This window comes from Rhopalosiphum padi, chromosome 2 (assembly GCF_020882245.1).
Source record: "Rhopalosiphum padi isolate XX-2018 chromosome 2, ASM2088224v1, whole genome shotgun sequence".
NCBI lineage: Eukaryota > Metazoa > Arthropoda > Insecta > Hemiptera > Aphididae > Rhopalosiphum > Rhopalosiphum padi.
In genome coordinates, this window is record NC_083598.1 from 15,344,317 (window position 1) to 15,369,542 (window position 25,226).

General features: G+C 23.1%; 2 protein-coding genes across 5 annotated transcripts in view; one reads left to right on the forward strand and one right to left on the reverse strand.

The window, feature by feature from the left end:
* Window positions 1-23,646, reverse strand: part of LOC132923051 (zwei Ig domain protein zig-8-like) — a 243,318-nt gene extending 219,672 nt beyond the window's left edge. For 2 of the 3 annotated variants that reach the window (XM_060986852.1, XM_060986851.1), the window contains exons 1-2: window positions 23,273-23,646; window positions 2,872-2,961 (exon numbers count right to left, since the gene is read on the reverse strand). In XM_060986852.1, the coding sequence (XP_060842835.1) occupies window positions 2,872-2,944 (73 nt within the window). In that variant the 5' untranslated portion in view covers window positions 2,945-2,961; window positions 23,273-23,646. Of the gene's footprint in view, window positions 1-2,871; window positions 2,963-23,272 lie in introns of those variants that run through there. The other variant, XM_060986854.1, reaches the window with a different exon arrangement.
* The window catches only part of LOC132923052 (aquaporin AQPAe.a), a 478,481-nt gene that overhangs the window by 238,425 nt on the left and 214,830 nt on the right, over window positions 1-25,226 (forward strand). The window lies entirely within an intron of this gene.

Sequence of the window (25,226 nt, forward strand, 5' to 3'; positions counted from 1 at the left end):
ACCGTTTAGTATACACATCAGTGCCTACCTATGTTTACATATTGAAAGACAACCGAACGCCCCGCAGCAAATACAAACGATAGTCGCATATGTATATAACGTATGGGGTGTGACCGGACATGGCCACACTACACTTCATTCCGACAAAACGCCATCCATCACGAATGCAATTTGTCGAAATCAAATCGACATCCGTGGTTATGCGTACACGAATAATGAATCGACGAGGCCAATATGTGTCCCGGGGTAAAATATTACACACTTCCGGTATAGTTGTGTTGAGTACCTATACGTTTTAATCGAACTACGAGTTGTTGAGTGAAATTACATCGGTGAAATATCACAGTTTCTAATACGTTTTAATGTTATTTAAATCAGCGAATTCAATGATGAACAGTCAAAAATACATGTATCGTACCCATATGCGTTATATCATTATGTGCACACTTAATGGCTCGTGTATACCAACATGGACTGCACTGTTTAAATGTCATCAACATTTTTTGGTCAAGTGATTATTTATAATAATATATACTAGAATAAATTAACGTATATATATATATATATATATATATATATATAAATTATCTATAAATAGTTCAATTTATGTTAAATTAGTTACTGACTTAAGTCAAGTTCCATAGTTTCATTACTTCTATTCAAATTAATTAGTTTATAATATTTTAATATAATATGTATATATTATGTATTAATTATAAAAGTTATCTTTTTCACTTAATTTATTTTATTTTATTTCATCGTGTTGTTTATATTACTTAAAATTAACAAATATAATTTTGTTTTACAATTCAAACAATTAGATTTTATATTTATTTTGGATGTTTAAATAATGTTTATAATTAATAATAGTGATACAGAATGATAAAAAATAAATAAATGTATTACTGTATATAGATATGTTCGAAAAGTAATATACATAATAACAATATACAGATTAAAATAATCATAGGAAAAATGTGTAATGTTAACTTAGTTTAGTATTTTTCTATTAAAATGTAGATACATACAAACATACTGTGAAAAAAGTAACGATTTATTCAAGGTGGATGAAAATTGTTTACACTTAAAAACAAATAATAATTTAAACAAGTTTGCATTAAACAAAATTAACGAAAAAACATGTACCTTTATAGACGAATTTATTCCAATAAAAATTAAATTTAAATATTATATATTCTTAAAGAATGACGTAAAGAAATATCTACTTTAATTCCTACATAATAAATTAAATATAATTATTTTAAACTAATGATTTATCTATATAAGAAATACAATTCATATTAAGTAATTAAAGAGTACCTATGTGCTTATGACTTATGCTACTAATTAAATTAAGTTATTAAGTGGTGTGTAGTAAGTATTTAGTTATTCAACAGTACAATTCATACCTATAATAATTACAATTTTAAACACGTAGAATATTAGAATGGTTTAATCATTTATGGAACTATGTTTTTTTGAAGTTTCTTAGAAAATAAATTAACCTTTGAATTTCATGAATTATTTCATAATTTAATGTCAAACAAAATCATTATGAATATATTATTGATTTACAATTTCTTTAAGAATAAATGCATTATATACTTAGGTGTATTGTTATTCAAATACAATTTTCTTTCAGTATTTTCATATGAATATATTGTGTTTACAATAAAAACGTTGCTTATAAGAAAATATTATTGTTTGATCAGCAATTCAGATAATGTTATTGTTAGCATCATATATATTAAATTAAATATAGATATCTACTAGTTCTGTGATATTTTATAAATACATTTGACTTTAAACTGGCTTTATGATATCGAATTCAGTTAATTTTATTGTTATTGGTTTATTTGGTAAAGTATTAAGCAAACATCAAATGAAATAATTTAAATTAAATATTTATTAGATAATATATTGATTTATTACGAAAAATACCTTAATTAAAAAAGCATATTTATCGTATCTTTGATTAGGGGGATTAGAAAATTCAGTATCTCGGTACCAAAAGTCCAAAGTATCGAACATAAAGCTTAAAGGTATGAATCTTACACTTTGTTTAGTTATTAAATTCCGAGTGAGGCCCTTTTTGGCTAATTGAGCCTTTTCCTTTTCGGCCTGTGTAACTTTTCAGCCACAATTTTGATTACCGATGTAAAATTGTATTATTAATTTACCATTGAAACTATATGATCAGTTTTAAATTCATAAATTGACCGTTTTCTATAAGATTATTACTTTTATAAAATATTATACATATTTTATATAGTATACCATAAGAGGGACGGGGACCAGTGAATTTTTCATTAGCTGTTGATATTTTCATATATATATATATATTTGTATACGGTAGTCATGTGTAATGAATGTATATTGTATATACTACAAGTGTAGTCGCATAAGTACTTGAATTAAAAGTTCATTGTTGTTTATTTTAATAATTGTAAGCACTTGTAACGAGCATACCGATTTAATATTTATTTTATATTCTTTTATAATGTTGTAATTTTCTATTTGTGACAAAAATAGTGTACTGGCTAAAAATACTTATAACTCAAAAACTACTCGTCCAAATTTCGATTTTTATAAATCAATATATGTACTACAAAAAATAGTTTGATTTGGAATATGAAATTAAAAATGTTTTTTTTTATTCAAAATAGTAACATAATCATACTGTATTAATTACACACATATATATATATAATAATTTAAGAGTATTCACTACTGTAATATTGGATTAGTGAGTTTAGTCATCCTTTCACATCATAGTATTAAACATAATAATAAAATGCATGTATAGTATTATGTTTATTATTTTAGTAAACGCTATATCTAATAAAATATATTTTTGAAAAGTTATCTTACCATTACAAGAAGCATTGTCGATAAAACACAAAGTCAACATCAAAAACAGAGCGGCCGCATATAAAATATGCATGCTGATTTTGGATACACCTAAAACAAATACACTTTTAAATTCAATGTACAGGAAATATTCATAATATTATATACATAGTAAGTTACTCAATTTACAGACTTCTATTACTAATATAAACCTAATACATACAATTAGAAGTGGGAAACTGGGAATATGATATATTGCCTTTGGCTTACACAAATTATAGATGTGATAATATAATGATATAAAATTGGGTTATCGTATATCTATGGTCTGGAAAACGTAGGTTTCAGATTTCAAATAATTAAATATAGATTTGAAATGTTTTCGGAGTTGGGATTTTAATTTTCAAATTTTTTTTTTTTTAGTATTTAAATATCCAATTAAAATTTACATAATAGTGTGTCATCACCAAAATTCATTACCATAATATTATTGTTATAATATGTACTTCGAATAACCAATTATTTATTTCTTTAAATGTGAATTTATACTATACAATTTTATAATATTAAATTATACTTCAGTCTATTATAAATTACATTTAAATGACAAAATTAAATTAAATTTGTAAAAATAGAAGAAAATCAGACAGAGCCAGTGGAAAAGTCCCAACATTCAAAAAATCTAACATCTAATGATCAATCTAACGATTGCATGGACAAAACTTTCAAGTACGCTAAAGGACCATGGCTTAGATTTTAACTCGATAATAAAAGTTCAACCTTATAATTTCTTCACGTGGACCTCCAACCTTGACATAAATCTGGAATTAACAAAAAAGGGCACACTCTTCCATTGATCTACAAGAATAATTTAGACGAGATACTACAGACTTACAAAAATTAAAATTGTTACTACACTAACGCCTTCAAAGCAGTAAAAGGTATATTAATTACTAACGAAACATTTTTTACCAGATTTAAACTCCCTGAAAGTTATTCCATCTACACGGCTGAAGCCATAGCAATCCTCAAAAGACTAAATTCCATAATACATGAACATGACCATAAAAGCTATATAGTTCTTTCAGATTCACTTCCCATACTCATGAGTTTCAAAAATACCTATAACACCTAAAATATAGCTAAACTTATTTAGCAAAAAATAAGCCAATCAAGTAGAACAGGAATCAAAATATCACTTATCTAGTGATAACATATTGGCATAGAAGACAACATAAAGGTAGACCAAGAAGCCAAGAAAGCAGTACAACCAACATATCCCCTCAAATTAAATATAACTACTTTTGTAGACACAACAAACCAAATTAAAGATCTCATCAAAATTAAATGTCAAATACATCATTGGCTCAAACAAAACACTAAATTAAAAATAAATCTAACAATCCATCATTGGTTTGCCAAACCCTCTCACGAAAATAAGAGAAAAAGTAATAATAAATAGACTCCGCATCGGACACACTCGACTAACACATGGATATGCTATGTAAAAAGAAGTAAAACCTATCCTATGTGCATTACCTGCGGTACCAAATTATCAGTCAACCATATTTTTACAGAATTTCTCCAGTACATAGATAAACACAACTACTTCAATATCCCTAACACCCTAAATCAGACACCACCTACATAGTTTTAACATTTTTAAATATACAAAAACCTTGAGCAAGAATTTACTGAAGAATAAATCATTTATTTCACATTCTATATTTCTGAATTATTTAATAATAACAATTTTTATAAATGTGTTTATAAAATATTAGTTAATATAATGTAATTATTTAAGGAATTTTCAATTCTTAAATAATTCTATATAGATATAATCTTATATAATATTTCTATTTTTTTTTTTTTTTTATCAAACTCTTAGATAGTTATATTACTAATAATGTTTGAACACATTTAGGTAGTAGATTATATAAATAATATTTCAAAATTCGATAATATATTAATTGTTATATTTCATTTATTTTGATTCAGGTCCGTGTAGCATTCAATTTTCATAACAATAATTTATCACCCTAAAATATGTAAACAACATATCAATAATCAATAATAAATAAATGATATATGTTTAACCTATTAAATATTAGTATGGTGCATTATTTATATTTAATAATTAATTGGTCAAGTTTATACATTAAGCTATAATATTTATTTTTAAAAATGTATCGTGCCACTAATAAGTGTTAAATTATTGTGAAAATGAAATAACTCTGAGCTGAAAAATATGAATGAGCGTTTACATTCAAATTGAATAAGTTAAAATTTAAAATGTCCATTAGTATGAAATAAATTGAGTATAAAAATATATACTTAAGTATTTTTCATAAAATTATAAAATATAAATAGGCAGTACTTATAAAATAAATACAATTTGTATTATTAAATTATTACTATTATAATTATATCACATAAAAAACCATTCATATTATTGTAAATATGTATATATTTTATTTTTATCTTAAAGTTTTTATATAAATTGCAAGTAATAACTATTTAATACCAATAAGTAAATAATCTAACCTTGTAATTTTATCTGAAACCACTAAAATTATCTTTAAAAAGTATCATCTGTATTAAAACTCCAATCAGTGGAGATGCTGTAAAACGTAAATAGAGCTTAAGGAAGAAAAACACTAAATATCATTATAAATCCAATTAATATGTTAGATACATCTTAAATAATGTTTTTAAAATATTTTCATTGAACTTGCGGGTAGATTTTGTAAATGTTTTGTAATTTTTAATAATTGTACAACTATTATTAAAAAACTATATAATAATTTAATACTAGTATTATACTTATGTATAAAAGGTACATATGTTATGCTTAGTAGTAAATCATTAAATGTGAAGAATATTTACAGTTTTTATATAATTTTAAATATTATTACGATGATTTATTTAATATGTGCTAGCACCTATATTAAATAAAATAAATTATTTTAAATAATCTAAACTAAAATTTCACATTTATTATTAAAGTTTAATTATATTAAGATAAATCGTTCATAATATTATACTGTAGAACAATATAATAACTAATTCTTTATATTTATTACACATGAATATATTATAATATGAAAATTAAATTTTATTTTGATGGTTAAAATAGAAATACTTAAAAAATGTACTCATATCCAATGGATTCAAGGGAAAGAAAAAAAATAAAGAATGTGAGACATTTCCTTAATAAATAACCAAACAAGAATACATTATGATATTATTATAAGACAATATAACATAAATAATAATTATAATAATAAACTATTCATTGACGATGGGGAAGGAAACGGTGTGTTTTCATAGTAAAATGCATCTTCACTAAAATATTATTGTGTTCACGACAACTGTATTAGAAGTACACGCTTACACGTGTTTTCATTCAAATACGTGAATACAAAAATGTTATGGGAAGCCGAATAAAGAACAGGAAACAAAACCATGTAATCATACTTTGAATTATGATTCAATGTTAGATTCGTTTTAAACGTATTACTCTACTCTACGTTTTCACTATCTCTCTGTCTCTATCTATATCATTTTTATATTTTTTATTTGTTTTTCTTATCGCACTCGGTGTTTCGCATGAATTTATTAACGCCATTAGTGGGTTTTTTCTAGTAAACAATTTAGTAACAAGTTTGAATGTTATATTATAGGTATTATCATGCCTGCAAAGATACATACAACAATATTGTCTGATTTTTTTTTTCTCCTACCACGAGTTAACTCAATAGAAGGCTGTGTGATGTTTGGTTTACAATAATATAAGGTACACGATAAGGCAATAAGGCAAGGTCTTCGCTACTATCTCCAGTGACATCGATATAGTCGACGCTGCATAGTTTGTTTTTGTGCATGCGCGCGTGTGTGTATGTGTGTGTTGATTTTGCGTGCGTACCCTCTTCGTATTCTTCTGCTTCTCTTGAGCGTTCAAGAAGTTGAACAATAACTTTCAGGGCAGAAAGTTTTAAGCTTCCGAAAGCTTTCGCTGACTTTATCCGGCTATTATTTCAGCGCATACACAAAACGCTTATGCATTATACATTTGGACTTGGCCGCTGTCTCCGTTTTTCTCTCTGTATAAAATATTATTTCGTACACTTTTACCGTGTAGGTAATAATAGCATATCGGACGTTTACGTGACCGCGGCACGTTAGAGAAAAAAACAGTTGTAGTATTTTCATGACGAAGGTGGTGGAATAAACCTAAAATATAGAGAAACAAAACGCTAAAACCACTGTTAGCGCGGTTTATTATATATATAATATGTTAGTACCCATTGAATCATACCTATCATTATATGATACCGCCCACAGTCATGGCGTGACTTTTTTTAATTTCTTCTTATTCGATCGTGCTTGAATTGGGCGCGCACTTGAATTATTTTGATAATGTAAAACTCCGATGGAATAATAAAATATATAATCAGTGTAATAAATAATAGAAGGTACGCATTATGAGAAATTTCTCGATAAAGAAAATAAAATACCAATGATATCTTTCCGGTGTTCCTACGGAATATTACGTTGTGAATTAATATAAATAAGAGTTTGTGAGTTTTAGTCTGTGTTATTAAAAGTTGTTTACTAAGACTTAAATTTTAGAAGAATTGAAAAAAAAAAATGTAATAAGGTAATAATTGTTTGAATACGATATAAATATACAATACAATTAAATACGATTATGAGTACCGCTACTCAGCTTAAAATTTACTCTACTAGAATAAACGTACATAGGAATAGGTACTTACACGTAATGCTTTAACGTCGTATAATATAAAAGTTTACTAAGAATCTCTTAAAAAATTACCGAACATTATCACAATAGTATTCACACAATATTATATACTTGCTATAATAATAATATAACTAATAAAATTGGAAAACTAATCAAACTCAGATGCATAATATATAAAAAATATCAATTTTATGTTTATGATCTATTTTTCTGATAAACATAATATAGTTAATAAGTAATAACCAGTTTGTTTAAAGAAAATTAATTTAAATTATTTTACGTATAAAATATTTAACGTATAAACAATTATTATTTAATCAAACTTCAGTATCCTCATTTCTCTGAACACAAATGCACTATCTCAAAATGAATTCATCCCAGCAATACCTCATCATAAATATAGAAGGAGTTGATTTAAACGTAGAAGTTTTCTCCTACATTATAAAATTTCTAGTCTCAATGACAGGTCGACAAGACACCAAATTGTTGTATAGAGAAACCATGATTCATTCTTATGTCAAAAGTTATCATATAGAATATTTATTACGACGATATCATCACCTGCTATATCTATGCAAATCTCTCAGCAACGTTTCAAAGTTTCAACCAATGTAAATTCAGAATATTATAAAATTAATATAAATATTTAATAATATTCTCATATATTTGAAATATATGCAAGTAGCATAGCTTAACCTTATCGAAAGTAACGAAAAAGAAACATCTGATGGTTAGTGAAATATTACAATATATACTTCTAAAAAAAAAAATATGCCATATGATAGAAGCTATAAAAAAAAAACAAAATAAAAATCAGTGTAACTCAGACAAATACAAAAAATGATAACTTATATTAATTTCTATTAAATGTATCATACGTAATTGTATTACAGTATGAATATTTGAATTTTCCTAATGTATAAATTAATTGACGAAACTCAATAAATAAATAAAAATAAGTTTAAAACCGATAAACTAACCATATGTGACACTTCACATATGTATTTGTATTTTCATAGTATTTATTGTTATTATTTATTTTAAATATGAAATTTAATCCGCCTTACTGAATTGGTATATAAATATTTATATTACAAAAACACAATTGTTTTTAAAATAATATATACACTATGCATTAAGCATTAAATTGAGGCAAATTATCTTTGATACAATTTACAATAATAAATTGGTAATCATATCATACAATTAATAGAAAAAGAAAATGATTAATTCTTTTAAAAATGTGCTAGGTACAGAATAATAAAAGTTTAAAAGACTAAAATAAAGATTATTTTTAATTACAAAATAAAAATATAAAAATGAGAAAGATAATATTATTTAAAATAAAGATAAAAAAAAATAATATCATAATAGTTATTTTTATATTATGTTTTTAATCTTAACAACTAACACAATTAACTAAATATAAAAACTAAAATAACTTATAATAATGTTAAGACAATTAAATCCAATTATTAAACATGAAACGAAATGTATTAATTTATTTTTTGATTATATTTAGATATGATATCTTAAAAAAAAAGTGCTATTATTATTTAAATAGTCATTAATCGGGACATTGTTTAAGATTTTATAACTAAGAATTTGTATTTTAGTTGAATGTAAACAATATAATTTAATAAAGTGGTTCAAATTATTTTCCAGTAATCATTTAAAATCAAAGCCAACAAAGCTTTTTTTTTTAAATTTATCTCTAATTTTTTACTTTGTCATTGGATAATAAATTCGTTTAATTTATCCACGTGACTGGAATAGCTGAATTAGTTAGACGAATTCATTACTCAAAATTAAGTCTATTCGCATTGCTGAATAAACTAATAACTAATCAACATCAAAATCAACGATACCACTTAGTTATTAGTATATTCGTCTTCAATAATATGCATGCATAATTTAATTACCTATATGGTATTTATATTTTAACTTTATTATAAATATCCGAAACCCAAATATAAAAACATAGTTAGTAAAAAATCGTAGATGACATCTTATAAAATATTGTAGTATGAGTTACTGATCACTAGCAAAAATTAATGTGTTCAACAAATCTGCATAAAAGAAATAAAAATGAAAAAATAAAAACATGTTTACTAATTAAAATAAAATTAAAAGTTTGAAAATAATCACGATTCGGTTAAATATATTTTTTTGTTAGTCTGCTTGGATGAGGTGAATTTCTTCTGTGTTTAAATGTATGTATTTTGTAAGGTTAACATTGATATTCAACATGGAATATTTTAATGTGTAAAACGAATTCGTCATTAAGTCGAAAGTAAGTGATAAATAAATATGAACTAGAGATAAGCCAACAAAAAATATTTTTTAAACGAAAAAAATCTTGATGATAGTTTAAATGACCATTTTCCCAAACAACAGTAAACTTTTTAACTAATAAAAAAGTAAATTACATAAAAGAACAACTAAAAAAAAGAGAGAGAATTAATGTTGAATGTAATTAAAACATGTGATTTATACTTGTTATATTCGTATAAACAAAATAATATATAATTATTATTATTTAGAATAATAATAATTACAATTGATAGTGTAATTTTACCATCTATAGTTTAATGAATTCATATTATGTTAGCGTTAATGAAAAGATTTTCGGTATGAAATAAGCACCAATCAAAAATAAAAAAAAATTATAATGACAATAATGATAATAATTTAATAAATTTATTTATATATTATTGGAGAACTTTGAAATATAAATTTCTTATTTAAATTTTCTGATACCTCCTCGTGCCGAAAATTACGGTAAAAATTATCGTTAGTCATTTTTAGACGATTTTATAACTATATTGCTAGTTTTATACAATAACAATAATAACAGCTAGTTTAGTCATTTGAATGTTTATTTTCTTCCGTTATTCTGTCCTTGCAAGTAATTATTACTACTATTATATGATTAATATTATAAAGGAAATTACACTATCATCAAAATATAGAGTGTAAATATCTCCTGATCAAACTGAAATAATATTACAATGAACCATTATTTTTCGATTTACAACACTATATGATCTACCATGAATTCAGTAACATATTCAAGTACAGTGCGTTGCAAAACATGACACGAGAATGGACCAGTAAAATTCTATGGCGAACCGTTTGCCAATTGCTGAATTACTATGCTGCTATTCCCAGTATACCGTTTACCGACTATTATCAATAATGGCAAATTGCCTCTAAAGTTACATACATAATTAATGTGTTAACTCTACCTTTTACCAACAATTATAACACAGCACAAAAGAATTTTCAAATTATGGTATGAACAAATATCGATGAATAAACTATACGATAAAGTTTATTGCACAGTTAAATTAAAGTATTAAACTATATAAAAGAAATAATAAAAGAACACAATTCATGTTTTTTTTTCAGAACACGAATCCAATTAGGTTTCGAAATTTATGAGTGTTATAATTGTAGCCAATAGCCATAATACGAATCAATATAGGTAGTTCTCAAACGTCTTAAAGAATAGTTATGGAGAGACAAAGTTTTTTTTTTTTTTCATTAAAACATACCAGCAGGATGTACAGACATAATAATAATTATTTGTTGATTAAAATTTTCGTTTTTGAATAGACAGCATGTTTTAAAGTCACAGAATATAATGTTATATTATATATGTTTTATAATATAAATTATAAAACCATCTTATAGTTGTTTTACAACACTATTTCGATTTACAGCGCATACATGTTTGTCTAAGAGAGTACTGATTTTCGCTCTTCCGATAAACACAATAAAATGTCCACTATCGTTGTTTACTCTAAGCTAGAAGTACCACAAATATTTACACCATACAAATTTCTAAAACATATTCCATAATATATTGGTTTGAAAACAAAACTAAATAATCCAAAGTGTAAAATATTTTAATACAAAATAAATACACCCATTAAATAAATCATAATGAATATTGTAATATTGCATTATATTTACCATGAAAGATATTCTTTTAATTATACATATTTTTATGACATACTATTTTGTTGTTGTATTTTTTTTTAAATTTAATAGTATAATAAAAAGGTATGTATAAAGTAAATTGATAAATCTCACAAAAATTATAGTATTATTTATTTAAATATGGTTTTTAGAGAACTTTTTTTATACGTCATTTACACCATTTTCTTATTTGTATAATTTAAAACTAAAAAACTACAATATAAATACAATATATATTTTAGAATAGGTGATAAGACAGTTAAATGAAAATAAGTTTATCATATGTTAAAAGATAAACTGTTAAAAAAATAATAATAAATAATTATTTGTATTATATTAAATTTTATCATTTTTAAACAATTAATGACTATTAGCACAAGACACCAATTAATATATAATATTAATTATTTTTAGTTATTATTGAAAGTTTTATTCTAAATATTCATTGATTTACTTTATACAATATTATACAATACAATTTTAGAGTGTAATATAAAGTTTATAGTTTTTTTTAGTTTTCACTTCCTACTTAAAAATACAAAATTAAACAATGTCGACTGAAATAATAATATTCTAGAGTCTGCAAAGAAGATAAAAGCAATTCAAGATGTCCGCTTTTATTTAATTTGCTGTTTACATTAGGTATCTCAAATAATTATTTTAAAATATAAAATGATTTTAATTAAATTATAACTAATAGTAATTTACAAATAAATATTAAGTGACATTGAAATATTTAACAAAAGCATTTTAAATTCTTACTCAGCTAGGTACTAATGATACATGGATTTAGGTAAAATAAGCAAATCATGTACTTATCATCACTGAACAATTGCTGAAAACCTTAAAAATGACTATATATTAGTAATTAGAAAAATTAACAATATTTTTAATCTCGATAATATAATATTATAAAATTAAATGTTAATTTTATAAAATTGGTACTTATATACTTTACTTGAAAAGAAATCTAAAGGACTAGACGGTATTACATACCATTAAAAAAATTATGTTTTTTTTTCACGATTAAGTTATTTTATAACTAATATAACAAACATTGATTATCAAACCAATAATACGTATTTTTTTAAATAAATGTATTTGTTATGTATACATACTAAATTCGATAAAATAAATAATAATATATAAATTACTTGCAATTGTACCATTCAGATACTAATATGCAACTGAAAAATGACATTTTATACATTAATTAAAATACCTATTACAATGAAATATTAATTTAAATAAATAAATAAAAAATATTACTTATCATAAATATAAAAATTATTAATAACTAATATTTTACCGTAAGATATTATGTTTGGTTATTATATTACAACAAAAATGAATACACATAATATAGTTAGATAAATAATAATTCTTACTACAACTTTTGTTAAATTAATTATTTCTTAAATTGGAATTTTTAATACCAAATTGAACAAAAGAGCTGAACCAACCACCATTTCTATTTGTTCTCAGTAGGTATTTTTCATGATTGTGAGTTCGTTGATAATATTGACTTGTGATTATATTATTATCTAGCTGTACTTAAATTACATTCTAGCTCAGATGAACATGATGATGATTTAGGAATTTCATTTTGACGACATGAAAAACGTTCGTAAATGGTTGTACGGTATGACAATGGAATTAATTAGAAGCGTCCTAAATTACAGGGTAACGATGGAATTTCTTACAATATCAGCCGTAGTAAGTTCAGATAGGTTTCAATAATTATTGAACGAAAAAAAAAGTGTAATATATATACTGTTTTATTAAGTAGGTATCAATCGTCTCAAAAAACAAAGTTATATTTTATAAAATATTATTAATAAATTTATCTGTTTAAGAAAATATCAAAATATCATTTATTAATTTAAAAGTTTTGACTGATTTTTTTCACTTGTAAGAAATATAAATACCTTATCTTCAATTATAAAAACATGCCAATAAATAACATTTAGAAGAACTACCATGTTTTATAAGTTATCTAAAATTAAACACGAGTATATACGTCCTAACATAATATAAAAATATATAATAACATCATTTTTATTAAAAATACCTACCTATTAAATAATAATCAATATTTTTTCTATTAAAAAACTAGTTTCTAGTAAGATACTGTATTAATATAGTATTGTTGAATGTTGTAACTAGTAGAAAATAAGTTAACAAATTCTATTTAAAAATACAACTGTATTTTTAATAAAATGTGTTAGGTATTTTACGTCCTGGAAATCCATCGCCAACAAGAATAACACTATTATATTATTATAAAATAATTATATAAACAAAAATTATCTTGTATTTATACAATATTGTATAAATCCATTCATAATTTGGTTCTATTTTGATACATCAATTACCATTGACTATGTTGTCAATAGAAATATGTCAAGCGATTTATAAAATATACAATTTCTATCTTACATCATTGAATTATATTATTAAATACTAAGTATATTATTTTACAATACTATAAATTTTGTATTATTGCCATAATTTAATTAGAAATAACCATAATTGATTTATTATAGTATTTATTATGTTGTGAGTATTTTTTTTGTTTTATTTCATTTACATGACGTTATAAAGTGTAACAAAATATAATTGTATATATTATACTTATGACTAATAAAAAAATAAATTATTTTAATATCATCAAAAGTGAAATAATTTTTATATTATACTTACGTAAATGTGTGTGATAAAGCTTCTGTTTGCATATTATTATCATTTATATTTATATACAATTTAGATATCGATTATAGTTATGACTATTATTATTATTATTATTATTATTATTATTATCATGCACGATGGCGTTCAAATGGCCAAAATGGTTCCATTGTTCTGCAGGGCCAGCCATTGTGTCAGATATGTATTTTGGCGGTAGGTAATAATGACCGCATGCCGACAAATTTGAATACCCATTGTCTTAAACGTTGCCGGTAAAACGTGTAACACCGTTTGAGCAACTCGGAAGATCATAACCGATCTAATCAACGTTATATGTTTTTTTTTTAAATCATTTTGGAAAAATTATTATACTAATAATTATACCTAGAAAACTAAAGCAATATTTAATAATTAAAACTTTAAACTAAAACTTAGATGTTTGATGTTGATTCTCCAGATATACTATTTTTCTTATCAAAATTGATAAAATAATAATTTTATATGTATCGACAACTATTATTAATTATGAGTTTTGTGATTATTTAGTTACTTAAAAATAATTGCATTTGCTTTGTTAATTATTTTAATATTTAATGATATTTATAATGTCCGTAAAGATTTCTCTCATAAGGAATTCCAATTTTAAATTATTCTACAAACTTCGAACAGAAGTATGCATTGAAAAGTTATATTTATGGTTTTCTCATTTTATATTTTATAAATTTTTTTTATCTTTATCTATAAAATAATAAAAAAAAATATAGTAATAATATAAAAACTATTTTTATTTATAACTAAATTTTGAAAATACTATGCATGGCAAACATATAGTTATTATAACTATAATATTATTGATTAATACACCAGTATACTGATAATAAAATTGTAAACAGATAAATGATTGTTTATTATACAATTGATATAATAAATATAATTTGTTTAAACATAAACTTATTTTTTTCTTTTTTGTAAAAGCTTTAGTTGTATTTTAGTTAATAATCCATAAAATTAACTACCAGATCTTGTAGGTGTGTTATTCTTATAATGGTGTAAAAATGTTACGAAAGGCAAATAAAAATGTGATTTGAATAAATTTGTAGTTATAAATACGTAACTAATTCGGGAAAAAAATGAAAAAAGCAGCGGTACGTAGAAAAGTTGTGACATTAAAGTTTACCGTGGAAAACTTTACGGATGATTCTGAAAGCGGTCGTAAATTTCTCGTGATTCGATATAGATTACACAAGCATTCAGTGGCTGATAAAAATGAACATAAATTCGTATGTGAATAAGGTCTGAACTGAGAGGGTAGACAACAAATTTCGTCAGCAATTTGATAAAGTGCTTGAAAAGTATCAGGCGACGACGATGCATCGTGCCCTCAGCAGACGCCTCCCTTTTCTTCTCCTTATTACTTTTTCCTTCCAAGTTTTTGTTGTTGTTTTTTTCCTCTTTCTCTTTCATCCCTCTCGCTCTTTTTATACATTTTTATTATTTATACACACGCGTCTTGGGTTTCTCACGCAGTTCCATCATTTTGATACATCGAAACACTTATTCACCCTTTTCCCGAGGACGACACCGGCATAAATAAGCCTTTAGGTGTGCGAGCCGAGCATGTAATCGCGTAAAACATCAACATCGAGCTGCCTGAAAGCGATGTTCTTGGTTTTCGCTAGACTTGATAAAATGATTATGCATAAGGGAGTCGTGAAACGTAATTTGTATGTTTCCTATTTTTCTCACCCTATGTTCTCTTCGTCAGACAGAAACTACTATGGTTTTACTTAAACTGATCCACTATGCGCAAGCGCGCAGACACGTACATACTTAATATATACACGTAGGTATCATGAAAACCATGCATTTCACATTTTCACATTTAATCTACACGATTTCTGTGCAGCATATTATTATACGATATAATATAGGTACTATATTCGTTTTTTGTATTTGTATACATTCATATTTATGACGGATTAAACGTGAATACATTTATTTATTTTCTAGTATTAAATAAACTCAAATAACATTTAATCATGAAAAATTATTTTAAATCTTATAATTTAGTCTCAAAGAAAATTATTAAGGTTGAAACTTTTTATAGTTTTATGTTTTTATAGTTAATTATACTGAAATATTTAACATTCCATAACATTTTATTTGCATAATAATTGAGCATTAAATTATTCTATAAGTTATTTTCCACTTAACAGTCAAGGTATTCATTAAATTAAAATATTTCTTTTTTTAAATATATATTTATATACGTATATTTTTTATTATTTTCCATTTTTATGTATAGTTATAATTTTACTACTATTTTTGTACATTCCTCATTTATAAGTATATTTTTAATTAATAAATGTATATACAATTAATTACAAACTAGATATACTTCGATATATTAACTATGTAGATATAACAATCTAACAAAAATAGATATAATCATAAATATATTATATTTATATTAATAAAAAATAAATGAGTGATATGGGGAAAAAATGTCTTTACCGGTCATACTTGAAGGTATGTGTTATAAATTATAATATGTAATGCATTTTAAATGAATTTAGTGGTTTAATATATTTATTATGTTTACTAATTATCAAATTAATTTTAGAATTTAATAATGATGTATTAGTATTTTATATAGGTTTTTCTAAAAATGTAAAAGTTTAATTTATTGGTAAGCATTAAAATTAATAATAAATCGATAAAGTGAAATAGCATAAATCTATGTAAATATTTTACAATTTATATTTTAACAAGTTATCTTAATATTAAGCAAAGATAATTTATTTTTCCTTCATTACACATTTCCGTCATCGATAATTAATTATAAAAAAATATTTAACTCAAAAAAAAATTTGAATACCTATAACCAACACCCAACAAACTGTTAATAACAAATATGTATTTTTTTTTAATTTGAAATATTTACATACAATAATGTATAGAACACTTTACTATGGGTACCTATCTACTTTGTAAGTTCCAGTTAATTTTCTTCTTACATTTTGTGTTTATAAGACCTCACTCAACAACTTTGCGTCGTATATCCATCAACCGCATTATTCATCATTATACTCGTCAACCCTATACATACTTTCTTCTCACATCACCTTGCTAGTGAAAATTTCAATTCATACTAGACAGCACGTCTCTTGGGTGTTTAATAAAACATTCTTTTCAACCACTGGTCTTTTGCACATAATCTTGCTATCCAATTGATTAATTGAATACAGACACACATTTTAATCAATGCACCTGATTACTTTTATCAAAAAATTGAGTTATATGAGAAAAATCCTAGCAAAATTTATATAACATATCATATTATATTAGAATAATTTGATAACAAAAACAAAAATGTATACAAATTAAATATATCTAACTTTTTTTTATAATTTTTCTCTCTATATTTATAACGTTAGGTAGGGTTGTATTGATTATTTTGAAACTAACATCTTGTTATTTTATTATTATTGAATAATATTCGGTCAATGGTGTACAAACCTTGCTTTCATGTAAATTATATTAATAAAAATAAAACCTTAAAATTAAAAAATGTCTATATCTCCTAAAATAAAATTTAAAACTATATTAAATTACTTATTCTGCTGTAAACAACAAATAAATGACACATGATAAGAAGGTTATAACTTGTGAGAATACCTTTTGACATTTATGAAACGTTTAAATTTACCTTATTCGAAAAAGGATATCCAATGATTATATGATCATATTCAATCTTACCGATGGAAATATGACAAGGATTACATTTTTCACTACTTAATATCATTTTTTTAATCATAGATAAAATAATTTAATGAGTTAAAAAAATAATTATAAACTACTTTTTTTTTTTTTAATGATGATAGTTAATTATTTTAATTAACTCATGAATTATTCAGTAAGTTTTGTAAAAAAAATATTCTTTCTTTGTATTTTATTCCAAATAATAACTTTCATTGTTACGAAGTTATATTTATTGTTTTTAAGACAAGTTTGATATAATATTATCATGGATTTAAATTTACATATTAATATATATGAATACCATTTTTGATTCTTTAAATAAATCATTCAAATTGAAATAAACTTTTAAACCAACAATACAAAATAAAATATAAACAAATATAAATATATATAATATATATTACATAATATATCCAAATGTATATATTATATAAAATATACATATACATTCGCCTACAATAACACATGTATTATCATAAAATGTATGTTTTTATTTATCGATTCAAATATATTATAACTTTAGTTCTTGAAATTTGTAATTATACTTAAATACCATATTTAGGTTTGTGATAACATATTATGTTAGACCCAATGTCCTGTGACGGTATCTCTTTTTTCAATGTAAATCAACATGTTAATTATTAAGAACATTACTTTTAAAAAATATTGATTCATATAAATTTAAATTAGGTTGTACTTATTTTGAATTATTTAACTATGATAGTTTTAAAATTATAGCAATAAATATAAATATAAAATAAATGATTTATAATTTGTAAATTTTGACTTATATAGTAAGTACAATAGGTTATAAATGTTATATACTTTTTATAATTAATATTAAAGATTGTTACCCTTTGTATATTGAGTTGAAGAACATAGAAACTACTCGTTTGTATTTCGATTTAGATGCAAGACCATTTTCAAAAAACCCTACTGGTTAACAATTTATAGAAAAAAAGGTTGATTCAAATATGCAAAAAAAAAAAAACAACAACAGTAAAATCGTTTTGTTCTATATTAGATTTCAAGTTTACCTCGTTATTGAGTAAGTCACTGTAATATTGATGTGTTTAATTTGAATTCATTTATAAATCAAATGCATACAAATAACTATTCTGAATGGAGACGTACCGTCTCCATCCGTATAGTTACCTGTCAATATCTGTTCCTGAATATTTTATAATATATTTATATAACTAAAAGTTATTTATTTTACTATTAGTAACACGGGTGATTGAACTATTTTTTATTATAACCAATTTGAATATTGTAGATAATTATAATATTATTTCATATACTTTTACGGTATACATTACAGTACTTAAATTTTATTTTTAATTATATAAAACGTTTAAATCCATATTGTCTGTATTTTTGTAATCATTGTTTAATTATCTCCACCCTCTGGGTCCTTATTAGTGTAGATAATCGACACACCACTATAATTATATTAGTATATTACTATCTGATATTACTGATAACTGATAAGTCAATAGTTTAATACCTTAAAATTAATTTAAATATTTTAGAAATTTATTTGTTTATAATAAAAAACAATAGACTTAATTTCAAGTTCTAATGAATAATATTTTTTTAGATATCAACTAAATAAATAAGGTCAATATTTTTTTTCGTATAAATTCTAATACAATTTTATACAGTTCTTAATTGAAATGTCTACAGGGAAAAATTTTTAATTACAATAATACTAGGGTATATATTTTTTATGTCATTATAATTTCAGTTATGAGAAAATATGTATTATATTTTAAAACTTTTTGATCAAACATTAAACTTCCATAAACATTATAAAAAATATGTATATAAAATAAACTCGAATGCTATTAATTTCCTGTAAATAGCTTAAAATTAGTCTAATTACGTTGAAAATTTAATTATAAGTATAAATAAAGATAATTTAAGTAAAAGTCGAATGTTTCAAAATATCACGGTTAATATTTTTGAATAATAACTAAATGACGAAAAATTCTTTATTATGCTTTTCAGTATCCAAACTGTAAAAATTTGAATTTTAAATACTCATAAAAAATTGATGTGACTATGCTATGTTTTTTTTATTCTGTCATACACAAGAAAAATGGTTCTCAAGTAAACTTTAAATTTCAAAATCTACATATATTATATATATGATGCTATAGTATGTACCAATTTTAAATTATGAGTATAAAAGTTCATCTTGTTTTACCGTAGGTAAAGGATGGCCATTCTGTATTACGTATTAGATTGTGTAAAATTAATAAATTATAGTCTTTTTTACTATAACAATAATTGTATACTCAATGCAAAATATGAATTAAAAAAAATCGCAAATTGCATATTTAAATAAATTAGATTTTCAACAAAACAATGAATGACATGTTGACATATTGATTTATCTATAGATAGATTTTTATTTTAACATATTTAAACCTGTACCCAAACCCAAACGTTTATAATCATATGTGGTTAATGTTTTTAACACAGATTGTAATTTTTTCTTAATAGATAGTTATTATTATTAAATTTTTCATTATTGATACATTGTATTGTTTAATAAAAATAAAAATACAATTGATCACATATATTTGAATTATTTTATTATTATTCAGACAAAAATAATCTTTGAAAATGAAATAATTTTTTTTTTTAGATATCGAATAAATGCATAATATTATTTAAAATATAAGTTCTATTTGTTTAGTTTTATAAAAAAATGAATATTTCAACATAAGGTTGAGCATCTAAAAGTTTGTAAGACAATATTTATTTAAATTTTGTTATAACTTGAATTAAAATGTATTAGACTATATTTTATACGTCAGTGAACACTTGTTTTTTAAAATATAAGATAAGCAAGACATTGGTATCTATTGTTGAAATTTTAATTTACTTAAAAGAAATCTTAGCTGTAATTGTTTTAACTGTGGTCTGCTTCAAAACAATATTCATTTACATCAGTTTATCATCAAATTAAAACTTAAAGTATTAAATAATAACACGTCACAACTGCCTATATTCTAAGCTAAATAATATTAGATTATAAAAACCATATATTTAATTCAGCTATATTTTGAAATGAATATTAGTTATTGTATCATTAAATTTTAAAGCGTATTAAATATAAAATCTTGTTAATTACAAATATGTTTTTTTTTATAAAATGCAATGTCTACATTTGTTTTATTTAATAATTAAATCTAAAATAATATGACATTTTATGTTTATACCATAACTAATTATAAAAAAAATATATATTTTTTTAAAGAAATAATGAATAAGCAATTTTTTATAGAATATATATCGAAATGTCTAGTATATATCAAAAAAAATATGAATAATTACTATATAATGATTTAAAACTATATTAAATAGTTATTGTTTAATAAAATTAACAGTTTTGTTGTTTGAAGAGATTTCTTTTCTATTTCTTAGTTTATCTCTAAGCATTACAGAATAAAAAACCTACAAATAAGTTTATAGAATAAAGGTATTCAAGCAAGCGTACCTAACTTAACCATTTTTTTGCTCAGTATCATTTTTGAATGGCATAGTATAGTTTATATTTTATTCCAAATTAAATTTAAAAAAAACATGGATTTTTTCTGCACATAAGTGAGCAAAGTCTGATGAGTATGTAAACAGTCAGTATTTATACCCTGCTCGACTAAATACAAGATGGGAAAATGTTTTTTTTATAATGAATGTTATTATTAAATCTATATTTATATCAATGCTTGAAAACACATTTGTAAATACAGGAAAAGAGTTCATGGAGGTTTGAAGATGTTTCAACACTCCAGTTCTAAGATACCATAAAATGAAAAAAAAAAAGAAGATTTTATGTATATAGGATTAATTTGTGCTTGACATTTTATCAGAAAGATAAATTGTTTGCGATAATTATATATTTATCACATAGTTAATAAGGAACTTTAAAGTTTAAGAAAAAACAATACGTGATAATATAATATGTACTGATACAAGATAGATATTTATACAATAGTGTGTATAAATATTTGTATAACACAATTATTATATTTCGTACATATAGTGTGATAACATTTATAAATTATATTTTAAAGCATTATTGCAGTTTGTCATAATTTTTAAGAGGCTGAACAAGATAACTAATATTTTCCACTCATTATGTTGATTTTTAAAAATTTAAGTTACATCTTAAGTTAAATGCAACATACAGTTTTTTAAAACTAATTACATTATATTTTTAAACTGTATATTTAGAATTAATATTTATGATAAAACACAATAAAAAAAATCAGATAAATGTATAATAATATACACAAAAACAAAAATATAATACAGTAAAAGTAATTCATATACAAATTTTATTAAAAGAAAAAAAAACAGAAATTATATGAACAACTAAGAGGAGTTATAAAATATTTAGATCACTTTTTTATGGAATATTAACAGAAATATATTTGTAGACATCAAACTACTTACTTATTTGATAGTATTAATGTTACGATATATATGTTTTATAATGTGTTTGGGTAAAAATATTATTTAAAAAAATAATATATACAAAACTATTTTTTGAACCCAATTAAAATCTATAAATAGTGCATTGAACTATTTGACAGTTTATAATTAGTATTTATAAAATATATTATAACATCATATACCTATAAATAAAGTTTTTAATTATTTTTTTTATTTTTTTTTAAAAGAATAATGATTTGTACAAAACAAAATATATTATAATAAACATCTAAAGGATCATATAATATAAGGAAAAAATAAATAAAGTTACTATAAACTAATTAACCGATTATAATTATTGTATATTATGGAATGAATTTAAACTTATTAATATATAAGTTACTTTGAAAATTAAAAATAACTCGTTAACTTAATTTTAACATTTTAATTTGTTGATTTCCAGCCCTGAATTTTGACATTATTTAACAATCTGACAAGTGAAAAGTGAGAACATTTTTTGTTTCATGCATTCAAAATAAAATATATATATATATATTGCTATACGTTTTATGGTACATTTAAAAATTGTTATTTTAATTATTAAACTAAGTTTAAATATCCAGTTAACATTACCTAATTTTATCACCCTCAAATATTTGGGGTCTTGTTGCGCCTAATGCGACAATATCAAGACGTACCTATATCACTGATATATTAAGACTTGATTGCTACATTTTTCTATAACATTAATTAAAGGATTTATATGATTTCACTCACTTTTAACACGTATCTGTAACTGTATTAATCCTCTAGTAGCACTGTGTGCGATTTTTCGTACATCGTGTACACTTTTAAAAGTATTTAGTATTCATAAGATCTATGGTATATATTATGTTTATAATATTATATTATTCAATAAAAATATGTATATAAGCAATTTTATTTTGTATACTATTTATATAATAATATAAGTATAATCTTCTGAAACGAATCGTACGAATGAAAATAGACACAAATAAATATGATCGCGAACGTTAATTATTTGAATTGAATAACATTTATTTTTTGTCGCTTACATTTAACGTCGAACGAAAGGACAAATAAACGATAATATTTTAAATTCGCGCAGCACACGAGGCGTACGGATAATATCCCGGATGCGCACTGACGTCGCTTTTGCTAACGTCCGCGATAAATGCCGCCAAAAGCCGGCCGGGCGCTCGTCGTACAGTGTCGGTATGGTTCGGTATCACACCAATGTCCTTAAAATTACATATATGCATAGACAATTTAAAGTAACTTATTTGCCTTTCTTCATGTCAATATAAGTACGTTACAAGTTATTTCTTTAGTGATTTTAAATGGGAAAAATCAAATAATTTAAAATTTATTTCATTTAATGTTTAACAATATTATTATTGTTATTATCAACTAATTTATGATGTCACTAATAAGTAATAATTAGATAAAAATAAACAATGTATACTTAAATGTACTATGCATGATTACATTTGATTACATCAGATTTATAATACTAAAATTTTAAATATATTTTATTATTTTACAACTATTGATCATGATTAATGAATGCATGCTCAATCTTTTATTATACCTTATACATTAAAATGTCTGCTATTTTGGTGGTAAATTTGAACAATTTCTCAATTTTCAATCCTGAACCAATAGCGCAATGGCTAAGCAATAGTTTGTTGTTACACAATAATTGTAACTAGCAATTTTTAACTACCTAAAGTAATTTTGAATTAAATTACGTACTTTTGATTTTCAGAGTTAAACTTAACTTAATATCATATTTGTGTAAAACAAATTAAATTTAAACATAATTTAGTATAACATTTTATTTTATTTTTCATACATACAAAAAATCATAATATTATATTTTCGATTTTTACATGAAATGAAAAACCTGAATCATTTAACACATTAATACGGTTATAATATGTACACTAACACTAAAATGTAATACGATTAACATAATTTTGATGAAAGAAGCTACCCATTGATGAAACATCGTAATTAATTACACGTTTATTTTTTACTTTATTTGTTTATTTATGTTTTAATTAAATTAAAATAAAAGTTATAGTAAATCACGTTTACTATAACGTTATTTGTATTTTAATCATTTTTGAAAATTAGAATATAAAATAAAGATAATTAGTTAAATTAATAATAGGTATATATTATAGCTAATGTAATATGTATATAATTATAATTTATTTAGAACAAATGTGTCTGACAATACACTTACGAAAAAAATATTTGTTTAACTTTTAAAAAATATTAATAATTTATAAATACTATACAATTAAAAAAAAAAAGAATTGCTGCATTAAATAAAATGATGATCATTAGGAAATAAAATAAAGACCCAGATAATCCATGTCAATTTTGTAACCTGCAAGTGATAGTGAAATGAATTTAAGGGGTTTTAGACCTGGTACTTAATTGCATACTTGGGTTTTATGTTTATCATTATGGACAACAAATAAACATTACACTAATCGTAACAATAACCTGCGTGCGCTAATTTTAATAGAGAAAAAATGTAATATGTACATCTTAATTAACTTTTCTATTATCTAAAGTTAAGAGCATAATATTATGATCGATATAATTGGTTTGTTGGTATCAAAAAACATTAATCGTTTAATATTATCATAACTTAGTATTTTAAAATAATGAAGTTGTTAATAAAATAATTTAAACA